The sequence below is a fragment of the Thunnus albacares genome, chromosome 9 (genome assembly GCF_914725855.1).
Source record: "Thunnus albacares chromosome 9, fThuAlb1.1, whole genome shotgun sequence".
Classification (NCBI taxonomy): domain Eukaryota; kingdom Metazoa; phylum Chordata; class Actinopteri; order Scombriformes; family Scombridae; genus Thunnus; species Thunnus albacares.
This window is the reverse complement of record NC_058114.1, coordinates 12,301,582-12,323,680: the sequence shown is the minus strand read 5'-3', so window position 1 is coordinate 12,323,680 and position 22,099 is coordinate 12,301,582. Positions and strand designations below refer to the sequence as shown.

Below are 22,099 nucleotides of genomic sequence, written 5' to 3'. Positions count from 1 at the left end.
TCGGGCTTCTCCAGTTCCGTGTACAATAAAGTTTGTTCATTAAATAATTAAACAGGACTGTAATCAGTTCAGAAATGAGCACGACATGCATATTGCAGGGGGGAAAAAGTACATGTATATGTAATTATAAAATGAATGTCTGTGTAAAATATTTGTAATCATAAATAATAGCCTATATTTTAATGCTAATCAAGGAGGGACATCAATTATCGTCTTTGTATTGCTGTAACTACCTCCCTTATACATCCCCCAGTTCCTGTGTGGGCGGGTGTGTGTCGCCTGTTGCACGCCATGCACGCTGTAGTCTTTTTTTTTCTTTCTTCTTCTTTTTTTTTCCTCCCATCATGTGTGATGGAGGCTCTTGATGGTGCTCCAGCGGGGAAGAGAAGTGTGCGTGAAGTGGCTCCTGGAGTTGACAACAGATGAGACGCTGCAGGCAGGAGCAGCAGAAGCAAAGAGAGGGAGAGAGAGAGAGATATCAGTATCTGACAAGACCTCAACACAGCGAGCAGGATGATCTCCTGTCACGATTATGGATTTAATTCGGTATCATAGTTTTGAATTACTTGCCTGCACAATTCTCATCTCATCACTGTTGGTGATAGATGGTAAGTGACTGCTCTTCTATCCAGTTTGTAGAGTTTCATGTTTTTCCCCCGCATTGATCAGCTTTCAGTTATTATCAACCATGAATACATAGTTTATTGCCATGCTTTATGTCATCATAAATTCCCCTAATTATAATATGCTATCTATTTATGTAGTATGAGGCTCTTCAGGCTTTTTGCATTTGACTCTCTACAAAACTGGAGTAATTTGTTTTTGCATCCCACATTCACCATGCAGGATGCTTTCTCTCAAGACTGCAAGTACATCACCAGACTTTAAAAACACTGCTGTTTGATTAAAATTTCCATCCAAATGTTTCCCTAAACTGTAAAAATAATTAGAACAGTGTCCAATTTGATACCAGCTTCTGTAATTTAATTTTGAGTGTAGTAATTGGCTTGCATTTTAACCAGTCCATGCTTTGAATTTCAATTACAAGACTGTGAGGTGACATCATTGCCTATCTCTGATTGCCGATCTCTACACATTTTCTAAGGACAGAAAAGCGCAAGATGACTAAAAGAGATCTAACAGTTGGGGGGCAGTGTAGTGACCCATGAGGGGGATGGAAGGATTTGGGGGCGGTGGGGGTGTGTGGACAAGTGATGGGACAAAAGGAGGACGCACTATATGTCTTTGAGGCGCTACAAAACACCCAATAACATGTCATGTTATCGCCACTGAAACAAACAGACACGCATACATGCATCGGTCTGGAGGAGATGTCAGGTGTCCCGCATGTGCCATTTGAGGGCCTCCAGATAGGACCTAACAAAGACCCTCAGAAGCAATTTGCATATGAAAAAGCTTTACATGCTGTGGGAGGGGATGTGTGGTCGGCTGGAGCTGGGCTCTGAATCCACTGAACTCTGCCTCAGGGGAATACTGAAAGACCAGTGGGCTCAGTAAAAAGCAAATCTTACGGCAACATATGATTTCCTCTAAATTACACATATGGATTATAAATAACTTCTTCTTCCATGATGGTTATAAGCTTGTAAGTCTTATAATATAGGCCTACACATTCCTCTGATCTGATCTGAATTTAATGGCTGATTCTTGTTGTAATGAGTACTAATATATGCATATGGTCAGAGCATATAATACCAAAGATCTCCATCACACCCCCGGGTTCCTCACTCTGTACTTCAGTCATGCTGAGTCTAAGTCTAGACATGTATAAGCTGCTCCTGGAGAACCCTGCCAGCTGTCTGTGAAACTGATTGACCTCCACCAATGACAGAAGATTGGTGCCTGAATTGGTGAAGCTGGAGTGTAATTGCGCTCTCCCACGTCTTTAAAATCTGCACTCAGCCTGATTGGGCTCTTGATGGCTGATTATTGTGCGTGATTGTCATCTGTGAGGAATATTATTAATCTCAACCTGGCTACTTTTGTGCTCCCCCAAATGCTTTATAATGATGAATCTTTCCTGCAAGTGTTGCCACATCCATCCAAAATCCATTGGATGGTGCAGTCAGATTATCATCCAATAGAAGCAACACTTGTTCAGCTGATTTTAAGCCTCCTTCGTGGGGCATCATGCCTCTGTGTCTCCCTTATGCACATTCCTTGGATTACAAGGATCATTGTCTCTGAGCTCTGGACCCATTTGTTCTGCCTGGGGAACGACAATTTTGAGATGCCTTGCTGGTAGCTATGTGTCTTTGATGTTTTCTTGCATACTGTATGTAAGAGCTGTAGGGGGCAAGTCTCAAGGTGGACATGATATATGATTTGAGAGTGAAGAGTGATGAAAACAGCAATGTTTCAACAGAAGGTGGAGTTCCTCAGGAGGTCACATTGAAACTGTTTCTTAACCTCTTAAACCTTATCTGACCAACTGGTGGGTGCAGCTTCATGACATCATGACGTGCAGAAGCTGTTTAAACCCACTGAACTTTATTTTAAGTTGTAATGAGGATCCCAGAATTTTCAGAGATATCAAATATATATTACATGCCAAATATATTGTAATATTATGCACAAATCATCTAGAATATTTTCATTTGATGTGGTGATGTAGACATAAAAAATATTGTGTTGGTTTGTTGGTGTTGGAATATTTTACTCAGTGTAAGCATGATAATAATTCAATGCAATGACACTCTATCGTTAAGTTAGTGCAGCATGTACTGTATATATTGCTATTCAGAGTGGAATTGTTTTCCAAATGAAATAAACTTAAGAGGAAGTGTGAGAGGAAAATCAGAGTTTGAGGGGATAAGGAAATTGCTATATTTTTTAAAAGAATATTCTAAAACATGCAGGGATTTGACTAAAGACCAAATTACCATCCTGCAACTAGATTCCATTGCCTGAATTGGTGCTTGCATAACTTCATTAAAATTCTACCATTTTCAACATTGTTCTGGACATCATTTAAAAGTTTGAGACAGCTCAGAATCAACCACATCAGTTTATGAAGAGTCATAACAAACAAACCAAACTGTGAGATTTTGTCTACTTTTACAAATGAAGTCTGATGTAATTCAACTCTTTTTAAATGTGGATCTCTTGGGTTTACCGGCTTACAGAATACATCTAAGAATACTTTTCAGTTTGCATTAATATGACAGATATGGTGCTTTTATATCTCTATGTGTTCCCACGCACATTAGGCGGTGTGGCAAACTCATTGGATCACCCACAGCTGCTGGTCTTTTCCTCATAGGTTCAAAGGTCAAAAGTCCTTAGCAGCCGGTTCACTTTACATTCATGAGCTGTATTCAATTCCATTCTTTGGTTTTGTTACATTTGCAAAAAGAGACATACAAAATTTAGTATTTTTTCTAAATAATTTTGCTGCCAAGATAATTCTTAAACACATGAACAATTCAATACAATTGAACAATTAAATAACAATACAAAAGTATGGATTACATGGAAATGTCAGACAAAACCCTCTGTTTTTCTAAAAATTTAATATTAACCACAACACACCCTCTAAGGAGACATGAGAGTTCATGAAATGCAGCAACGTTTTTTTTTTTGCAAATATTTCATAGAATGTAGATCTGGTCCAAGACCTCTGAATCGACCATGTCTCCTATTTGTTCAGCAACTCAAACAGAATAATAAAGAACAATGAATAATGAAGTGAAAGAAAATAGCACTTCAGTCTAATTATCAAGCTAATAAAATGTATGATCATACTAGAAGGAGAGCAAAATAAAAGAGTTAGGTTGGCAGTGTAATGTAACTTGACTGAGGTAATTTAACAATTCTATACATAATATTTGTTTATTAGGTATTGGATAGATTATTAAACAGATTCCTGATTCAGTCCATAACACACAATTTCAGAACAATTGCTATTCATTGTAGTTTCTGGGGAGGATCAAGTGCTGATCCTCTGATTAGTATGTATGGCAAGTGTTGACTGAAATTAAAAGACCTGAATACAGAGTTCTGGCAGTGTGTCATTAATGTCTGGCTGATTCAAACACAGAATAAAGAAAAAAAAAATGCCTCAAATGACTGACTTCGGTCAGATGCAGTCACCATGGAAATAGATTGAATGGTGGAGCCAAACTGTGGAATGGGTTACCATGGAAGCCAGCCATGACGCCTTAAGAGGCCCTTAAATTTAAAGCTCTTGTACTGACGACTGCTAGACAGAAAGCTTTTATGTAATCAAAGAAAAGATAAAAGAGCTTCATGCCAGACATGATTAAACTAGAATAGCAATAGAGTGCATCGATGTACACAGATGCAAATAACTACAGTATGGAGTATATAGGAAAGGCGGTCATTGAAGGGACTGTTTTGATTGTAATCACTGTAATACCTTCTTGCAATAACACCGGGTTTGTTTGTCTGTACAGCATAAGCACCAAAAACAATGACATACAGTATACATTAATATTAATACTTTGAATGTAATCTGTCCATAGGTGCATCTCCTGATGGGCTGCCTCCAGATGTGGACCAGTGCACACCAAACCCTTGCCAAAACCAGGCACTATGTCGAATGCGTGGGGATGGCTACTCGTGCTTCTGCGTGCCGGGCTTCCAGGGTGCTCACTGTCAGATTGATGTGAATGAATGTGTTTCACAGCCCTGCAGGAACGGAGCCACCTGTATGGATAGAGTGGGCACGTATTCCTGTCTGTGTCCTCCTGGATTCACCGGTGAGTGAGGATGAATCTAGTGTTAAGATGTTTAAGGGTTTCTCAGATATGTTAAATTACTAGCGAGAACTATAGTACTTAAATGTCTCACCTCAGCATAAGAAGACAGAAGAAGAAATAATTTTAACATGAGTTAAAGAGTGAATCGTGAGTCATTGTTGCTTAGAAGTGCAAAGTTTATGTTAAACTCAAACATCTTATGTCATTTTCATGTCACTCTGTCCCTGTGAGAGTTCATGAGAACGAACTCATGAATAATGTAATGTAACAATTATTTCGATCTCTTTTTCCAAAAAAGGCGTTTTATCTTCTTTAATGCATAGTAATATTTTAAATCTCACCAAATCTACCCGATTTAAAGGTTCCCTGTGGAGTTTTTAGACTCTAGTAGCGCGATAGCTATTCTCATGCATGCAGGTGATGCGATACACAGTCCTACCAATCGTTTCACACTATTCCACTGATCCACAGGTGGCTGTAACACAGCAATGCACCAACAAAGGCAGAGAGGAAGAAGATTTAAACTGCAGGATTTAAAGTAGTTTAAAAAAATCACTTTTTCAAATGTTCTGTAAGAAAGGAAATTGTCATTGTCAAAATCATTTGTTAGATCACAAGGATACATACATTAGTTTTTCATGAGTAACAGTGAATGTAAACTTTAGCTTGTTTACAGGAAAACTCCACAGGGCACCTTTAATGAAGAGTGAACTAGTTAAACCATCACTGATGAACCAATCTGAAAAGAGGCAAAATGGAGTCAGCGATTCAAATGACTTACTGTGTTTGTTTTCCTGCATTCAGACAGCAAAAATGTCATCTTTTAAAGTTTTTTAAGACCTGATAAACTTTTATTGTCATCCCCACTTTGCATGGATAGATAGATATTTTTTCTTTTTGATAGTGCAGGGATACACTGAGGGAGATACTGAATACACTGTACTGTGTTCAGAGTCTACTTTAGAACAGTAAACAACTACAGAGGCTTTGCTGTGACATAAAAGTAAAGTAAATATCCCACACATGATCACAGTGACTCCGCATAAAAGCTTTATTCATTTTCACCCTCTGCCCTCAGTCTCTGCAGCAGCATCACCGGCCCTTTGACATCTCTACTGCTTTGATGTTCACAGGGGCCACTTGCGAGATCCAGATTGATGAGTGTCAATCACAGCCGTGTCTCAATGGCGGCAGTTGCCATGACTATGCTGGTGGCTTCAATTGCACCTGCCTGCCCGGTTTCCAGGGACACCAGTGCAAAATCAACATTGACGAGTGCCAAGAGCAGCCATGCCAAAATGGGGCTCTGTGTATAGATGGAGTGAATGAGTAAGTAGCCGAGCCCCAGTCACTGAAAAGAAGTTGCTCTTGCCAAGTTCAGAAAAATAGAAATTAGATTTATACATTACAATTTTACACTTAAGAACACAAACTGAAGAAATACTGTAAATAATTGGAATCGTGTGATTTCCGAATCATAACTATCTTTTTGTCTGATTTTCTCAGGTACAGCTGCGACTGCTCTCACACAGCCTTCACTGGCAGACACTGTGAGACGCCGCAGCCACCGTGCCACTCTGAACCCTGCTTCAACAACGCCATCTGTAAGGACGATCAGGGTAACTACAGCTGTGAATGCTGGCCAGGTAAATGAAACATTCTGTCACACGGTTAACAGGGATATACGTATGTATTGTTGAGTTACAGTTTTGGAGGAGATTTGAAAGGTAAAGAGAGACGGGGAAGAGAAACATAGAGATAAGAGTGAGAGATGGGAATCTAATTTGCAAAGAGAGAATAGAAATATGTGTGTTTACAGGTGTCAATGTGCATGTGAACACATCAGTAACACCAAACAGGTATTAATTAAAGCTATGATGGGGAAAACACAACGGAAATCTGACTTTTCAGGATGTTTTGACTCTTTTCAAATCTTCCTAAGATGTCATACAGTATGTGCTGTCGCTCTTATACATTATTCCCTCCCAAGACATTGTCTGCATCTTCGTTTCAGGGTTTGAGGGGCATCAGTGTGAGATAGACATCAATGAGTGTGCCAGCAGCCCCTGCATGCATGGAGGCCACTGCATTGAGAGGTCATGGCAGCACCTGTATGGCAGCGAGCCTCTGCTGCCTGAACACTATGACCAGCAGCGTGCAGCAGGCTACATCTGCAGCTGTCCTTCGGGGACAACAGGTAATGTTGAATTAATTATGTGTTACACAGGTCTGGTTATACACAATAGTAGTTAGTTTCCAATACATTCTGCAGGATGGAGAAGCTTGTGTTATTCACACTGACACACACAAGACGCTAAAGTTGTGTTATCAGTAAATAGTGCGTATAGTCAGGTGAATGACCAGGTGCTGATTGAAGCAACAGCAGAGTTAGAGGGTAAATTTAAATGAGAGTGTTTTGCTATTTATCAAAATACATAAAAGTGTCCTTTATATATTACATACTTGAATATTAACAGTGTCAGTTCAGATAGTTTCAGTTTTACTTCAGGGAAGATTTAAAATATATCTGCCATTGAGACTGCAAATGGCACCCAACAGTGGAGGTGAATTGAATTTAGTTTGTGGTGCTCAAAGCATTAAAATATTTGAAAAACTAGTGTTATGAATTGCAAAGCACTGCAACAGCAATATATCAAGATTTTCCAGGAACAGTGTACAGGTTACTTAGAATAATCCACAGACCTCTCTGTCAAGACTTGTATTGATATTTTTTTACCCTCAAAATAATTCTCAATGAAAGCAGTTAGAAGTGAAGGCTGTGGAGTCTGTTTTGTGATATTATAATAATAGTAATAATAACTTATCAAATTCAGCAATTACAAAGTGCTTTACAAAGGACAGACATAAAAAAAGGATGCCATAAAATACCAAATTCACATATACTGTATGAACACATACATTCCCAAATCATTTATGACTCTGAGAACTGACCGTTGGCACTATGTATAGGATTTGAAAATTTCCGACTTTGGTGCCCCCTAGTGGTAGTATGAACAGTCACTACTGGCATTCACAGACATTCACTGTAAGTTTTCACCAGGATTGCCTCTCTCTCTTTGTTTTTATAAACAAAAACCGTATGCCATCCCAATAATGAATGATGCTATAATCACATAAAAATTGTACATAAAGTTTAGTTTTAATTTGAGTTATACTGTAATGCTGTTTGGATGTGGCTGGCTCCATTAACTACAAATGAGCAAAATGAGTGAGCAATTTGCATTGGAAACAGGTAATATTGTTCATAATAATGCATATAACATTTAAATATATATTCACAGTATACTGTTGGTGCAGCCATGTCCAGAGAAACTTCACACTGTAATTTGTATTAAATAATACTTTCCGGTTACAAAAGCAGACCCTGTCAGTCTTCCTGCTTACACAAGACTTGATCTAGCAGTGAAGGTAAGACTGTGAGCCGTTGCCGGCTGGAGTTGTGTTCTAAAAATTGACTCTCTGCCAGTTGCAGTGGCACTGACTCAGTAAGGTGGCCAAATAGCATTAGAGTAATCCCCAGGATCTGGCTTTGCCGGTCTCCTGACTGGAGCTATTCAACCCTACGTGGCTATAGAGAAGTAGACAAGGAGCAGACCTCCACTGGGATGGCCTGTATACACACAAACTAATATGGTGCACTTAGACAAGTTTGGGGCTATTCTGGGGGAAAGAGTGACGGCATGATGTGGACACACACACCATGGATTTGGGGGATTCTGTTGCTTGTAACAGGTAACAATGTAACACCTTTTTGTAATAGTAGATATTTTGTATCACAGTGTTACATAATAAGTCAAATTCTGATGTTATTTTTTCTTTTCTTTCTTCTAATATAAAACAAGTAAATTAGCTAACAAATGAAATGCAGTGAAGCAGCAAACCACCTGTTTTTTTTTTTTTTTTCTGTGGTGGTTTTGTGTTGTACTACAGGCCTTATAGCTGTTGCTCTCTGTACAAAATGTCTACTCAGTGTATCCTTTTTAGATTTTAGATCTAAAAATTTGCAGAAAATATCAAATGCTGATCACAACAACAGCATAACAACAACACATCAAACAGGCAAACAATGTTAAGAGGATAATGCAGTACACGGACAAGTCCAGTTACAAGTAAACACGTGGACTGCTCTAGTAATAGCCGGGTACACGGATATGTGCCTAAACCAGCGAAGAGAACGGTGTTTAATACCTGAAAGCTTTGCCTCTAGTAGGGATGAATTGATTGTGTCAGGTTAAAACAGTGGCTGAGAACAGAATCTGTGTCAGAGGAGGAACATAGTAGTCCGTTATATCCTGTCCAACGAAGAAAAAAAAACTGGGTATGTCCAAATTTTTCTGCACTTGCCATTATTATGTAACTTGCCCACATAATAGTCAAATACAAGTGTATGAATGTGACTTGTTAAACTCACAAAAGGGGAATCTTTTTGCTTATAAGACTACTGAAGCGTGATGACAATAAGTGATGGCTAATTACATAACTGACATCTGTAATCATGTTTTAAGTTGTTTAATGACAATAACCACAAATGGTAATATGGTTTCTGACCTCTGTTGCTGGAAAAAAAAAAACACAGTGGTAATTTTATTTTATTCTTTCATGCTGACAGGTTCCCTCTGCCAGGAAGTGATAAACCAGTGTGACCCAAGTCCCTGCCATAATGGGGGCATGTGTGAGAGCCATGTTGGGGGCTACACTTGCCACTGCCTCAAAGAGAGTGGCGATGGTATCGTCTATGGAGGTATAAACTGTGATGTGAGGCTTGTGGGCTGTGATGGCCACGAATGCCAGAACCAAGGCTCCTGCTCTCCTTTCCTGTTGGATGGGACTCACGGCTACACCTGTTCCTGCTCGCCTGGGTACACTGGCAACCTCTGCAAGACCCCCACCACATTCTCCTTTGAACGCAGCGGCTACCTGCTGCTTCAGAATCCGCTTGTGGATGCCGAGGTCTCTTGCAACATCACCCTGAGCTTCAAGACTGTTTTGCCCAGGGCGGTGTTATTCCAGCGGAAAGGCAGGGGGCTGCTGCTGAGCCTGGAGCTGGAGGAAGGGCAGCTTCGCCTCACGCTGAGGAAGGAGGCTCCTACTGGGGCTGAACCAGAGAGCCCACCCCAGGTTCTGGAGCTTCCACACAATGTCACGGATGGAGAGTGGCATTCTGTCGAGGCTGTGCTCGGACACTGGGTGCTCAGCCTGAAACTCTTGGATGACGCTGGGAGCTGTGAGAGCCAGTCATGTCACAAGGTTGCCCCAGTCCAAAGCATCCTGACCGGGCTGGTGTCACCTCCTCAGAACACTTTTATTGGAGGAGTGCTTAAGGACTCAAATGGCCCCGGTGAGGACTCTCCACTTCCAGCATTCATTGGCTGCATGCAGGATGTGTTTGTGGACTGGCAACTCATCGTCCCTCAGGAGTGGCTGAGCGACTCTGCTGTTAATGTGTCCCCTGGCTGCAGCCACAGGGACCGCTGCCTGGACGTGCCTTGCCAAAACAGAGGACAGTGTGTCAACCTGTGGCAGAGCTACCAGTGCCGGTGTCCAAGGCCTTACGAGGGGCAGGACTGTGAAGAGGGTATGTGAAATGTCAAATGGATAAGTCAAATAGCTGCAATACAGTGTAAAAATGGAGTTAGATTTTGGTTTTCCTGTTCCTTTAAATGCACATACACTATGAAAAATGAATGAATTTTTCCATTGCAGTAGGAAAACGTTTGGGATAAGCAGACACAACATCACCAGAGTCTTTAAACTTTAAGCTAACCTGATTAATTGGGTAGTAGTTCACTCCCACAAAATTTCTAAGTTGCATAATTAAATAACATCCTCCGTTGCTGATGTGTAACAGAAGTGAAGGGAGTAGAGATGAAGCCAATCAAAAGCCAAGTAAAGGACAGAGGCAGAGATCCTCTTATCTAACACACTGGATTAAGGATATAAGGGAGTCTATTTTGGAAATAGTCAGAACATGCAAGGCAATGGCACACTATTCAGTAGACTATGGAAAACTGTGATCAAAACATCAGATACTTAATGATAAACAGAATGAATAAATGTAATTTTCACTAAAGTTTGCCCTGAAAGCGTTGAATAGTTCCGTTTTTAAACTAAGCTATCTATAGCCTCTTGAGTCTTATCAAAGCAGATTACTGATCACGGTGTCAGATGGGAGAATTTGGACGCACTTTTACTCACATGCTCATGAATGCACACACCTGTACACTTGAAATTTCCACTCCCTTACACATGCAAGCTTTTATATGACCTGTCATGCTCTGTATGTCCTTTATGTGTTCTCAATGTCTCGCCTGCCGTATAAGGTGACCAACCCACAGCGGAAAGTGCTGACAGCGGACACAGAACATGCATGAGGGCTGGTGGCAGCTTAGATTTCCTCTCTCTGTTCCCGTTCTTCAAGAAAGCTCATCTGAATTTGCTTAAATTTCAGATTCATGCTTCTTGTGGTGATTCCATGTTTTCACTGCAAGCAAGTACAGACAGAGTTTGCATACCGAAATCTATCATAATTCGATTTTAATAGTATTTATTGTTTCTATGTTTATTTCACACCCTTGTGCAGCAAGTAAATAAATTAAAGGTACATAAAAGATATTCACATAGATTTATGTGTGTGAATTCCTTTTGACATCAGTTACACTTTTTGTCTTTGTTTGAGCGAAAGTTTTTTTCCTCTACAACCAAAACACTGCAAATAAGTGATATTCTGGAGCTTATATATACCCCTGTCTACAGTAATTCCTCTCATAATGCATGCTTGTCAAGCTTTGAGGCACCTGAGAGTTAACACATGAAGATGTTTTCTCATGTTTTTCCTTGTTTGCAGAACACGTAACTGCACGCTTTGGGAACGAGGACTCTCACAGCTATGCTGCGTTCACTGTCACAGACGATTTGGATCATGATCTCTCCATCTCCCTCTTCCTGCGTACAAGGAGGCAAAATGGACTCCTCCTGGCCTTCGCCAACAGCAGCAGCCAGTACCTGCACATGTGGCTGGAGGACGGCAAGGTCACAGTTCAGCTCAATAACTTTGAGAGCCTGAAGTCGGAGAGTGTGATTGATGACGGCGAAGTCCACTTTGTGAGTGTAGAGGTGGTGGAGGAGCGCATGGCGCTGTACGTGGCAGCTCAGAAACAGGGTGATGTAGAGGTCAAGACAGTCAGTGTTCAAGCAGGAGACACTGTCTATGTTGGAGGTCTTTTGGAGATGGGGGCAACATCAGAGTTTGGTGGATATTTTAAAGGCTGTATCCAGGACCTGAGGATCAATGACAGGAGGCTGCAGTTCTTCGGGTTGGACACCTCAGTGAGATCTTGCCCTCTGAAGCTCATGGAAAATGTGACTGCTGGCTGCTCCGGTGACAACGCTTGCAGTGTGAGTGAACAACTTGTTTACACAAAGTTTTGGTGTCCTTCCATTAACATTTGTCAGTCTATTCTCATCATTCATCACCAGGGACAGTGTCTTTCTTTTGTGGAAAATAGATCAGAGTGTGCAGAAATGGATTAAAATTAATCTTAAAATGAATCACATCTATGAAAGTATTCACATCTTTAGTGTAAGGGGATCAAACAGATATTATGCAGAATTTGGTAAAAGTAAGCCCCTTTTATCTGTTTCTCATCTTCAGAGGAACCCATGTCTAAATGGGGGAATGTGTTACTCCATGTGGGACGACTTCATCTGCACCTGCCCGGCCAGCACAGCAGGGCGGCGCTGTGAAGAGGTCAGGTGGTGCGAGCTGTCACCGTGCCCCATAGATGCAGAGTGCAGGATAATGAACCAGGGATATGAATGTAAGTGAAGTCCAACATTTTAAGACTTACAGTACCAGTCAAAAGTTTGGAGACACTTTCCCATTCCCTTAAATGAGAAAATATGTCCAAACTTTTGATTGATACTGTATGAGTAGAGTCTTTAAAGGCAAACCCAAAATGCATCACAAGTTAATTGAGACAACTCAAAATCAAGTCTTTCAGAGTAAGTTTCAAGTCAAGTCATAAACTGCTATGTTTATAGTATTTTTTCTACATGTAGTAGCGGACACCAAGTCCATACAATGTGTGTAGCTATGTACATGTGCTTGTCTGACACTGTCTTTTCATTGTTCTGCAATTATACAAGGCTAAAACTTGAGAAATTAATGTATTTGCTCAAGTATCAAGTGTCAAGTAACTCAAGCCTCAAAGCAATTTTGTATGACAAATCCCCCATGCTCATTTGTGTGACTTGTGTCCAACAATTGTCTGCACCTTATAAGATACCTTCAATCAGAAAATGTTAGTTAAAAAACGATGTCACACATGGTATAATAACTGTTAGATGGTTAGATGGAGTGCCCCTGTAGCTTTGGGGCATGAACCGCAACATCCCCAGTTCAAGACCTGATGCATCTATCTCTCTCCCTCACTTCCTATCATTTCTCTATTGTCTGTAATGTAGGTGTAAAATGCCAGAAATCTTAAAGAAAACAAAAAAAACCTGTTAGATTAGGTAATAATAAGTTGCCAACTTGAGATAAAATATACCTCTAAAAGATTTCAAAATGTTATTCAAGCCAAGCTGTTAATGTCATATATTAATTACAGCATATTTTCATGTGATAATGTGAAGTATCACATCATCATATATTATTCATAAACTTATTATTCACCCTTGTGAACTTTGTCAGTGTAGCAGTGTGATGATAATGCTACATTATCTGATAATATGATACATTAATTTAATTTGTCAACTATTTTACATTTTGGCAAATTGTTACATGATCAGACAGTTAAACAGAACCAGTTGCTACATATTATTTATAAGGAACGGTGAGGTTGGATTTCCCCAAAGCATCGTAACAATGAGCTCATTTTTTGTGCTGTGTTATTAGTGGTCCATTTTGCTGCCTGTTTCTGCTGTTATCTTCTCTTTGATGTCATTTCTCAATTACTTAAAAGCCCTTAAACCCAGACTATGGAGTTGTTTACTTCTTAGACTACAGTCTATGTACGTTATCTAATCTTTGACCTTGTTTGTGGATTTGTGTCATCATTATGTTAGTCATCATGTAACAGAGTGATACAACATGCTTGCTCACATACCGGCCTCAATCTGCCCACACAGTATATGTGCTCCGTAAAGCAGGATTGGCCTGAGGCCAGATTATCCTTTTTTTGCTGGGATTATTGATGATTTGCTGTGTTGTCCATCTGTCCTGTAAGTTACCCCACCTTCAGTGATTAACTCATTGAGGAACAAATACCTGCTCATTACAGATAAATTACCTCATGTAGTTGCCTACAATGATTTGAGTGTTATCATCAATCAGTCATCTTTAAATTAAGAATCAGTGCTGATTCCCTTTTTGTATTATTGTGCATAAAGGCAGTAAAAATCAAAAACAGATGATGAGCCACACTCACAAAAAGGTTTCAATGGTGAGACAAAATAAGTGTGTTAATGTGTAAAGAAATATACCTTACAGATATCTCCTCCTGACCTCCTAGGTTACTCCAATGCAACTTTCCTGAATGACAGCACTGTGTTGTCCTACCGGGGAAACGGCCACATATTCCGCAATCTAACTAACCTTTCCCTAAACCTGCGCACACGGAGGCGTAATGCAGCCATCCTACACGCAGAGAAGGACTCAGCCTTCGTCACACTCTCTATCCAGGATGGTTTTCTCTTCATGGAGCTTCAGAGCACTCCTAGAGGTGAAGGAGAGGAGACGGAAGAAGAGCAGACAGTGTCTACAGTCAGCCTGAGCAGCAGGAGCAGTGTCAGTGATGGTGAGTGGCACAGCGTCCATCTGTTCATGGCAGCACCCTGGGCGCCTACTTCTCGGTGGACTCTTGTGCTGGATGAAGAAATAGATGAAGCCAGCACCTCCAGGCACCAGGGGGGCAACCTGGATTTCCTCAAGCAAGGAGTGGACATATTCTTGGGGGGCCTGGCCCCAGATGCCGGGTGGTCCCTGACTGGGTGCCTGAGCACAGTAGAGGTGGGCAGTATTGCCCTGCCTTACTTCAGCTCCTCTGACGTGAACCTCCCACGCCTGCAGGAGGAGCAGTTCATTCAGACATCATGGCATCCACCGCTCCTTGGCTGCAGCGGGGCCCCTGTGTGTCAGCCGAACCCCTGCCAGAATGGAGGGGAGTGCCGGGACCTCTTCAACTCCTACAACTGCAGCTGTGCTGAGGGCTGGGCCGGGAGGCGCTGCAACTTCTTCACCGACACCTGCGCTTCTAATCCCTGTGTCCACGGCAATTGCAGCGTGAACGGTCTGACCTACGAGTGCACCTGTGAGTTCGGCTACGCAGGTGCGGACTGTGAGGAAGAGGTGGATATGTGCGAAAACCACCTGTGTGCCCATGGAGGCACCTGTCTGCACGGGCCAGACAGGTACGCCTGCCTCTGTCCTGAGAACTACACTGGACCCCTTTGCAAGTAAGTTCAGGTGTTTAATGGAAAAGGAAAAAAGTCCGACAATAGAATATAATAAAACTGCAAAGAATACTCCCTTATATAGAATCGTCCCTTAGGCTTGTGGAAAGTAAAGACAAGCAGTGGAAGATGAGACGATCCCAACATAAATATTTCATGCTCTAAATACGACTTTGCTCGTGTGTGAACGGTTTCAGGAGCCTCGTTAGTTAGTAAACACAAAATACACAAATAAATGCTCAGACAAATTGCACAGACAAGGGACCGCACCACAACACAAACAAAACCCTACACTGTAAATGTTTCCCCATCTCTGTCTCTGTTCAGCATTTCAACCACGCCTGCAGTGAGCGTCTCAGAAGTTGCATTTCTATTCTAGTGTCAGCCAGAAAAGGCCTCAGTCTGCTGTGGTGTCTCACAACACAAGGCTCTCTGGTTCAGCGCCAGTTTCTTTCCCCTGTCATCTACAGTTTGCCTCGGAGAACCAGCAGGGGAACGCCTCCAACCATTTATCCTGTAAACACACAGCCTCTTGCATTTTGCCTCTTTTGCACAAGGAAAAAGCCTTTGCAAGTGTCTCGCTAAGCAAGCCACCAGACAAGCTGCACATCTCCCTTTACTGCGAACATCTACGCTGTAAAGTTTTCATCAAAATGACTTCGTTTTGTTTGTGTCTCTTATTTGTGTCTCTTTCTACCCTCTTTCCCCATCTTCCTTTCTGTTCCTCTCTCCAGTGAACGCGTTGAAGAAATTCCATGGTACATTGTTGTCAGAAATGTGTAAGTAGTTTGTTTTTTTTTCTCCTATTTCTCAGGTGTTCCCTATTTGTTTCCTGTTAGATATTTGTCTCTCAATTGTCATGTACAATGTCTGCAGTTTTTTTTGTTCAACTGCGTGCAACAAAATGCCAAGCAAAGCTAATATTAACGCTCCCTGTGACGTTGTTTGTTTTAACATGAATGAGATACCTGCTGTTTCAAATGAGTGACAGCTGTAGTTCAAAATGACTCTCGGCATCTAAAGTAAAACTTCACCTATCAAAGTTGTGCGTTTGTCAAAATGAAAAAACACTGGTATTTTGTAAGTACTGAGGGATGGATTTCAAGTTACCAGCAGATTTTGGAACAGAGCTGCTCCGCTCCAGGCAAAATTAAGTATAAAAGACTAGAGGTCATGGAGGAATGGTTAGCTTTTTCATTCCTGTACATGTGATTTGACACCTGCTGCTGGATGGTTGCCAGAGGTCATTAAACTTATTATCCTGGTCGGCTCCTAAGCCTCTTTGTCCCCCCTGTGGGGGAACAGCAGGAGGTCGAACAATACAGCTCCTGCCTGGCTGCTTCGTCTGCTTCCGGCTGTTGTAAAGACGACAAACTCTAATGCACACGACCCACTGAACCTCTAAATACCTCTGACACTACTGCCTCAAATAAAACTGAAATAACACGCACATTTTCCCCTTCTGTTTGTCTGTACCAGAAGGCCCAAGCTACCTGTTTCTGTGTGTGGCGATGATACCAGAAACTATACCTGCTTCAATGGAGGCAACTGCACTGACCGAGAGCTGTCCTGTGACTGTCCACCTGGCTTCATTGGACACCGGTATGATAGAAAAACAGGAAAAATCACTCCATGAAAACCTGTAAACAGGTAAAATGGATGCAAGAGAAAATGTACTCCATCCATCTCTGTTTCTGTGTCTGTAGGTGTGAGCAGGAGGTGGATGAGTGCAAGTCCAACCCGTGTCTGAATGGAGGCTACTGCCGCAACCTCATCAACAAGTTCATCTGCGTGTGCGACATGAGCTTCGCCGGGGACATGTGCCAGACGGATGTAAGCGACATTTACTTTTACGTGGCCGTACTGCTGTGGCAGAACCTCTTCCAGCTGCTCTCCTACCTCATCCTCAGGCTGGACGATGAGCCAGAGGTGGACTGGGGAGACAACGAGTGAGAGTGTGTGCATGTATGTGTGCGGGACTGTTTGTGAAAGAGTGGATGCAGAGTGGGATTTGAAGGTTCGTCAGTGCATGTGTGTGGGTGTTTCATTGTTTATAAAAAAGGGGAATAGCTAGTACTTCTCTATACAAAGCACAGGGAAATATTTAAAACCAACCTGCTGCACACATATTTCTCTAGTTGACTTTTTTTGTGTAGTTGTCGGGTTAACTGTACTGCAGAGCTGTTCCTGTGCCTTAAAATGAAGCACCTTATTTAATGTAGTTAGATAATAACTTAATTTACATATTTAAGTAGCTATGGATCAGAGCAGCAATAATCTCTGTACAGACAAAACAGTGAAAATAAAGTGATTGCAGGGCTAGAACTAAGGATTATTTTCACTATTATTACAATTAATCTGTTCATTGTTTAGTCTATAAAATGTGAAAAATGTCCATCACAAGTTGCCAGAGCCCAAACGGATGACTTCAGACTGCTTATTTTGTCTGATAAGTCCAAAAAGATTATTAGAATTGATTGTTATCAACTTGTCAATTAATTGATAATTTCTACATTGCACAGGATAGTTATTGTGTTCTAAAGGGAGAGATAGTCTATATTCAATAATGCACTTTTTGGTGAAGTGAAGAACATTATAATATAAGTATTATTTATAATGTTTCTCATTGAAGATATCCTGTCAGTCTCGTCTGAGCTGGATTTTGGGAGCTCCGTACGCCTAAATGTATGAACTATCAAAACAGTGTTGTAGTAACAAAAGCACCTAGAGGGGCTCGAAGACGACAGGATGTCTGACTTTGTTGTTGATGTGCGTTCAGATCACTGTGGTGACTGACTGACTGACTGGCTGCTGTGCATTGTTTTGTAACAAAGAAGAAGTTTCTGTCTCTAAACCTTCCTGTCAGAGGCGAAGATATTTTCAGCTTAAATTCTCCGCGGCTCCGCTTGAATGTTACCTATCAACAGTCACCGTGTGGTCAACCTTTAAAAATCATTGCAGTCGTCTGTCTTTCAGTCATGCTGAAGAATCCGTGGATGACTGTAACTTCTTGTTTGTCTGTCTTTCTCTGTCCTCATGTCCAGTGTCTGTTTAAATCCAGTCTGTCTTTGTTGTTGTCAAATAAAAAAAAATCTTTCTTATGAGCTTGATTCGTTGTCTGTCCTCTTTTCATCTAGTTTTTTTTTTCTTCCATCATCACACATTTGCTTAATTTTCTGTTTCATTCCTCCATTTTCACCTCCTGACAAACTTCAGTCGAACGTTAACAAAACCCTTTCATTGATTTCCTAACCATGTATCAGAGTGTGTGTGTGTGTGTGTGTGTAAAGAAGTGTAGTCAGGTGGCCACCGTGACACCAAAAATAGACATTTAATCTCTCCTAACAAGATGTAGTGTGAGTATAGTCCAGAATAGTTCAAGTTCATAGACACGTGCAGAGCAAAGGCACAGAGCCTTACTTTTGTGTATTACTGGTAGGGGGTTGTTTTTCATGGTTTGGGCTAGCCAGCAGTTTGAGGGAAGCCTTTTACCTCTTTAAAGTGAGATTCATAAAGAAATTAGTGCAAATTAGAAGAAGTTGACCTGGCTCAGCCCCCGGCCTGATTGCCTAACCAGTGCTCAACCTCACTAATGCTCTTGTAGCTGAATGGAAGCAAATCCCCGCAGCCAGGTTCCAAGATCTCGTGGAAAGCCCTCACAGACCAATGGAGGCTGTTACAGCAGCGGATTAATGCCCATGATTTTGAATGAGATTTTGAATAAACACATATGGGTGCAAAATTCAGGTGTTCACATACTTTTGACCATGTAGTGTATGTGGCAATGGCACTCATCTCTTGTACACCTGCCTCCTCTGTTCCATCTTGCATTTTTCATGTGTGTGCATGTGTATGTGTGTGTGTGTGTGTGTGTGTGTGTGTGTGTGTGGCGTGTATCCTTTGCAGACACAGGTAATGCTGAGGAAAGTGGGGGGAGGAAATGGAAAGCAGTTTTTCAGTGTCGGCACTGATGTGGCCATCCTTTGAGAGAGGGAGAAATGTGCTGCGCCAGCGAAAAAGCAGCATCTGGTGCTGAAGTGCAGTTTCAGCAGAGAGCTGGTGGCATTCACAGAAGTTCGGTCTGCTTCACAGAAACATATGAGGGCAGCTTATCTGGCAGGCACACACACACACACACACACACACACACACACACACACACACACACACACGCACGCACACATGCAGAGCAGGTTGATAGTGCTGACAGCAGGGAAGCATTGCTGCTGTCTCTGTGTGCGAAGCTGCTCTGCCGAGGCTTCAGGGTGGCCTTGCTGTGTACCTTAGAGACTGGTTAGTTAGACATATCCGTGTCTGTGTGTGTGGCAGTCGCTGACTGATGGCGGGTCCTGGCTGCAGGCTGCTCCGGCTCGCTTGTGTCACACTCGCTCTGACAGCCAACTGTGCTGCAGTGACAGGTAAGCACTTTCCAGGAGTCAACAAAGGACCTGTAGCGAGGGAAAGAAACTGTCATATCTGCAGCGTCGAGCATGAGTGCATAAGTTATTTTTTGCCTCAGGATACGGATGGTTGTATTTTTATTAGAATTATGTCTCCATGTTGATTGCTCAGTGTAAAGTTTGCTGACTTCTGAGATTTTTTTTCATAGAGTGACAAGTTCAGTAAGAAGCTTTAGTCATGAAGATACTGTCAACCAGAATTTTAAGTGTTATGGAGTGATACTTACAGCTGTTGTGCTGTTGGTAACCTGGTAGCAACCACTCAGACTGTCACGACTATCACACCAACCAGAACTACTGATGTAAGTGCATCTGCTCCTCCGTGTTCTGCTGCTGGTTAATGAATGTTAACCAATCACTCTCCTGCTGCACTGGAAGCTTTGACTCATTTTGATTCACTAGGTTTGACTGGTGAGGTCTGAAATCGCTGTGTTTGCATGCAGGGTGATTATGTTCCTGGTTGGTGATGAAGCTGTTTGTGTGTGTGAAGATCAAAGGGCCACAGGGATGTAAGTTAAAAATGAATGTTAGCAGGTTTCACAAGTCATTAAAACACCTGCATCCAAATCAGACACTTCATGTAAAGTAGCTTTTCTTCCTGCTTGAAAAGAATCATGTGTGTGACTGCATGAGCTATTTTTGGTGTGTGAGTGTGTTTCTGGGGGTATTTGGACTGATGGGATCATCAGGCAGCATCTTGCCTGCGTGTATGTATGTGTGTAAATATGCATGTGTGTTTTGTGTGTGTGTGCGTGTGTGTGATCCTCCACAGATGGAGCGTGCTCCATACAGCTCGCGGGTGGCTGCCGTGCTGGCACCGTGTCTGGTTGGCTTGGCGATAGTGGTGATGCTGGCTCTGGCCCTGGCTGTAGCCAAACTGCGAGAGAGGCGGCAGACGGAGGGAGGTTTCGGTTCGAGGCAACTCGAGGCTCCTGGTGGTCGCTACCCACCTGCTGAGCTGGGAAACGCATCCATCAGCACTTTGGCAGCACGCGTGGAGCGCCTGGTGTAGTGTAAAGCAGTGAGGAGAGGGAAACTGTGTGTGAGTGCGTGAGTGAAAGAAACCGTGCGAGAGTGATATGAAACGATGAAATAAACAATGTATCTTGTGTTTGACCATCTTAGAATACTTTCCAGTAATTCCAGTAAGCAGCCAACCTCTCTGACTCCTGTCTCCTTCCCACCTCCTTCCAGCTGACCTCAGAGGGTTTGACCTCTGACCTCTTACTGTCCATCAGTCTGGTTTCCATCGCCCTGCTGCTGGTTCTCATCCTGACATCTGTCGGCCTAGTGGTGGCGCTAAACCGCCGTGCCACCCACGGCACCTACAGTCCCAGTCGGCAGGAGAAGGAGGGATCTCGAGTGGAGATGTGGAGCATCACGCAGCCGCCACCTATGGAGAGGCTCATATGAGAGGGAGGTGGGAACTGTGTTTGCATGCACTGATATACACCTGATAACAGAGGACCATGCTGGATTAAAACATCATAAAAGAAGAGATATCCATCTGAACTGTGCAGCAGAATATCTGCAGCCTGCTTATAAACACGTTTGTCACCTCTCAGTTCCTCCATCCTATAATTACAGCTGTCATTCTTCATTTGCATAAACACATGCTGGAAGACTTGATGAGATCTCACGACACCATTTTTGTGTTTTTGCATCCCAGTGCCTCATCTATCTTTCTACCCTGTGCTGCACCTTGCTTTAGCCTCCAGCAGTACATCCATCTAAATACAAAGATTTGAGCTCAGAATGTATCGAGTTTGTCGCATCTTTGTTCCTGATCCATATTTGTAGAACTGATGTACCAGCGAGCACCCCAAAAAATTTAACCAGACTTTGGGACACACAAATAGTCCTTTTAATTTAAATTCCTTAAGTTTCATCCATGTGTATTTATTATAGGACAATGCCTTTCTAATTCTTTGTATACTACATGTCTATATGCTGAATGTTGCTGTCATCATTGATTCTTTTGAACGTTCTCACTTTCTGTAGCTCCTCACAAACAGAATTATGTCCTTCAAGAGTCCGATTTAAGGATTAGTTGCACTAGTCAAGAATAGTTGCTTTGCTTCCTCTGGGCCGACTTGAATGTTGTTAAAAACTAGAAATGTCTAGACGGCTGTGTCATTTTAAGTGTATGCACTGTAATGATTATTTTGTATATTAAACTGTGATTTTTATTTCTACCTTCAATTGTTGGCAACTGTACATAGAAAATGTGCTGTTTAATTAAAGTGAATTTATTTGTCTCAATTCATTTTATATCTACAAAGTTTCATGTGTCTATTTAGGAACAGTGTGGTGCCACTGTAAGAAAGAATTTGCATTTTTACTTTAGTGGTTGTCTAATCAGTAAACCAACACACTGACACACATACACACACTCAATATGTTGTATGTAAAATACATTCTGTC

The 22,099-nt window shown here is 41.9% G+C and overlaps 1 protein-coding gene across 4 annotated transcripts; it reads left to right on the top strand.

Moving 5' to 3' along the window:
- The first annotated feature begins 138 nt into the window (after positions 1-138).
- Positions 139-21,901, top strand: crb1 (crumbs cell polarity complex component 1). 4 transcript variants are annotated; one of them, XM_044361014.1, is made up of 13 exons: positions 139-608; positions 4,506-4,742; positions 5,876-6,071; positions 6,249-6,388; positions 6,757-6,939; positions 9,373-10,338; positions 11,608-12,158; positions 12,415-12,580; positions 14,276-15,218; positions 15,950-15,994; positions 16,698-16,817; positions 16,922-17,048; positions 20,870-21,901. In XM_044361014.1, exons 1-13 carry the CDS (start codon positions 533-535, stop codon positions 21,086-21,088), a joined length of 3,969 nt encoding a protein of 1,322 aa, XP_044216949.1. In that variant the 5' UTR covers positions 139-532; the 3' UTR covers positions 21,089-21,901. The 4 variants fall into 4 exon arrangements, with proteins under 4 accessions (XP_044216949.1, XP_044216948.1, XP_044216950.1 ...); XM_044361013.1 differs by having other exon boundaries at positions 16,695-16,817; XM_044361015.1 differs by lacking the exon at positions 20,870-21,901 and having other exon boundaries at positions 16,695-16,817; positions 16,922-18,319.
- The last annotated feature ends 198 nt before the right edge of the window (positions 21,902-22,099 follow it).

What these genes read in the sequence shown, in the direction of transcription:
- crb1 (XM_044361013.1), top strand. Translation starts at nt 533, where the DNA reads ATGGATTTAATTCGGTATCATAGTTTTGAATTACTTGCCTGCACAATT. An exon ending in TGTATAGATGGAGTGAATGA is followed by an intron (nt 6,072 to 6,248) that starts GTAAGTAGCCGA and finishes TGATTTTCTCAG; the next exon opens with GTACAGCTGCGACTGCTCTC. An exon ending in GGGGCAGGACTGTGAAGAGG is followed by an intron (nt 10,339 to 11,607) that starts GTATGTGAAATG and finishes CCTTGTTTGCAG; the next exon opens with AACACGTAACTGCACGCTTT.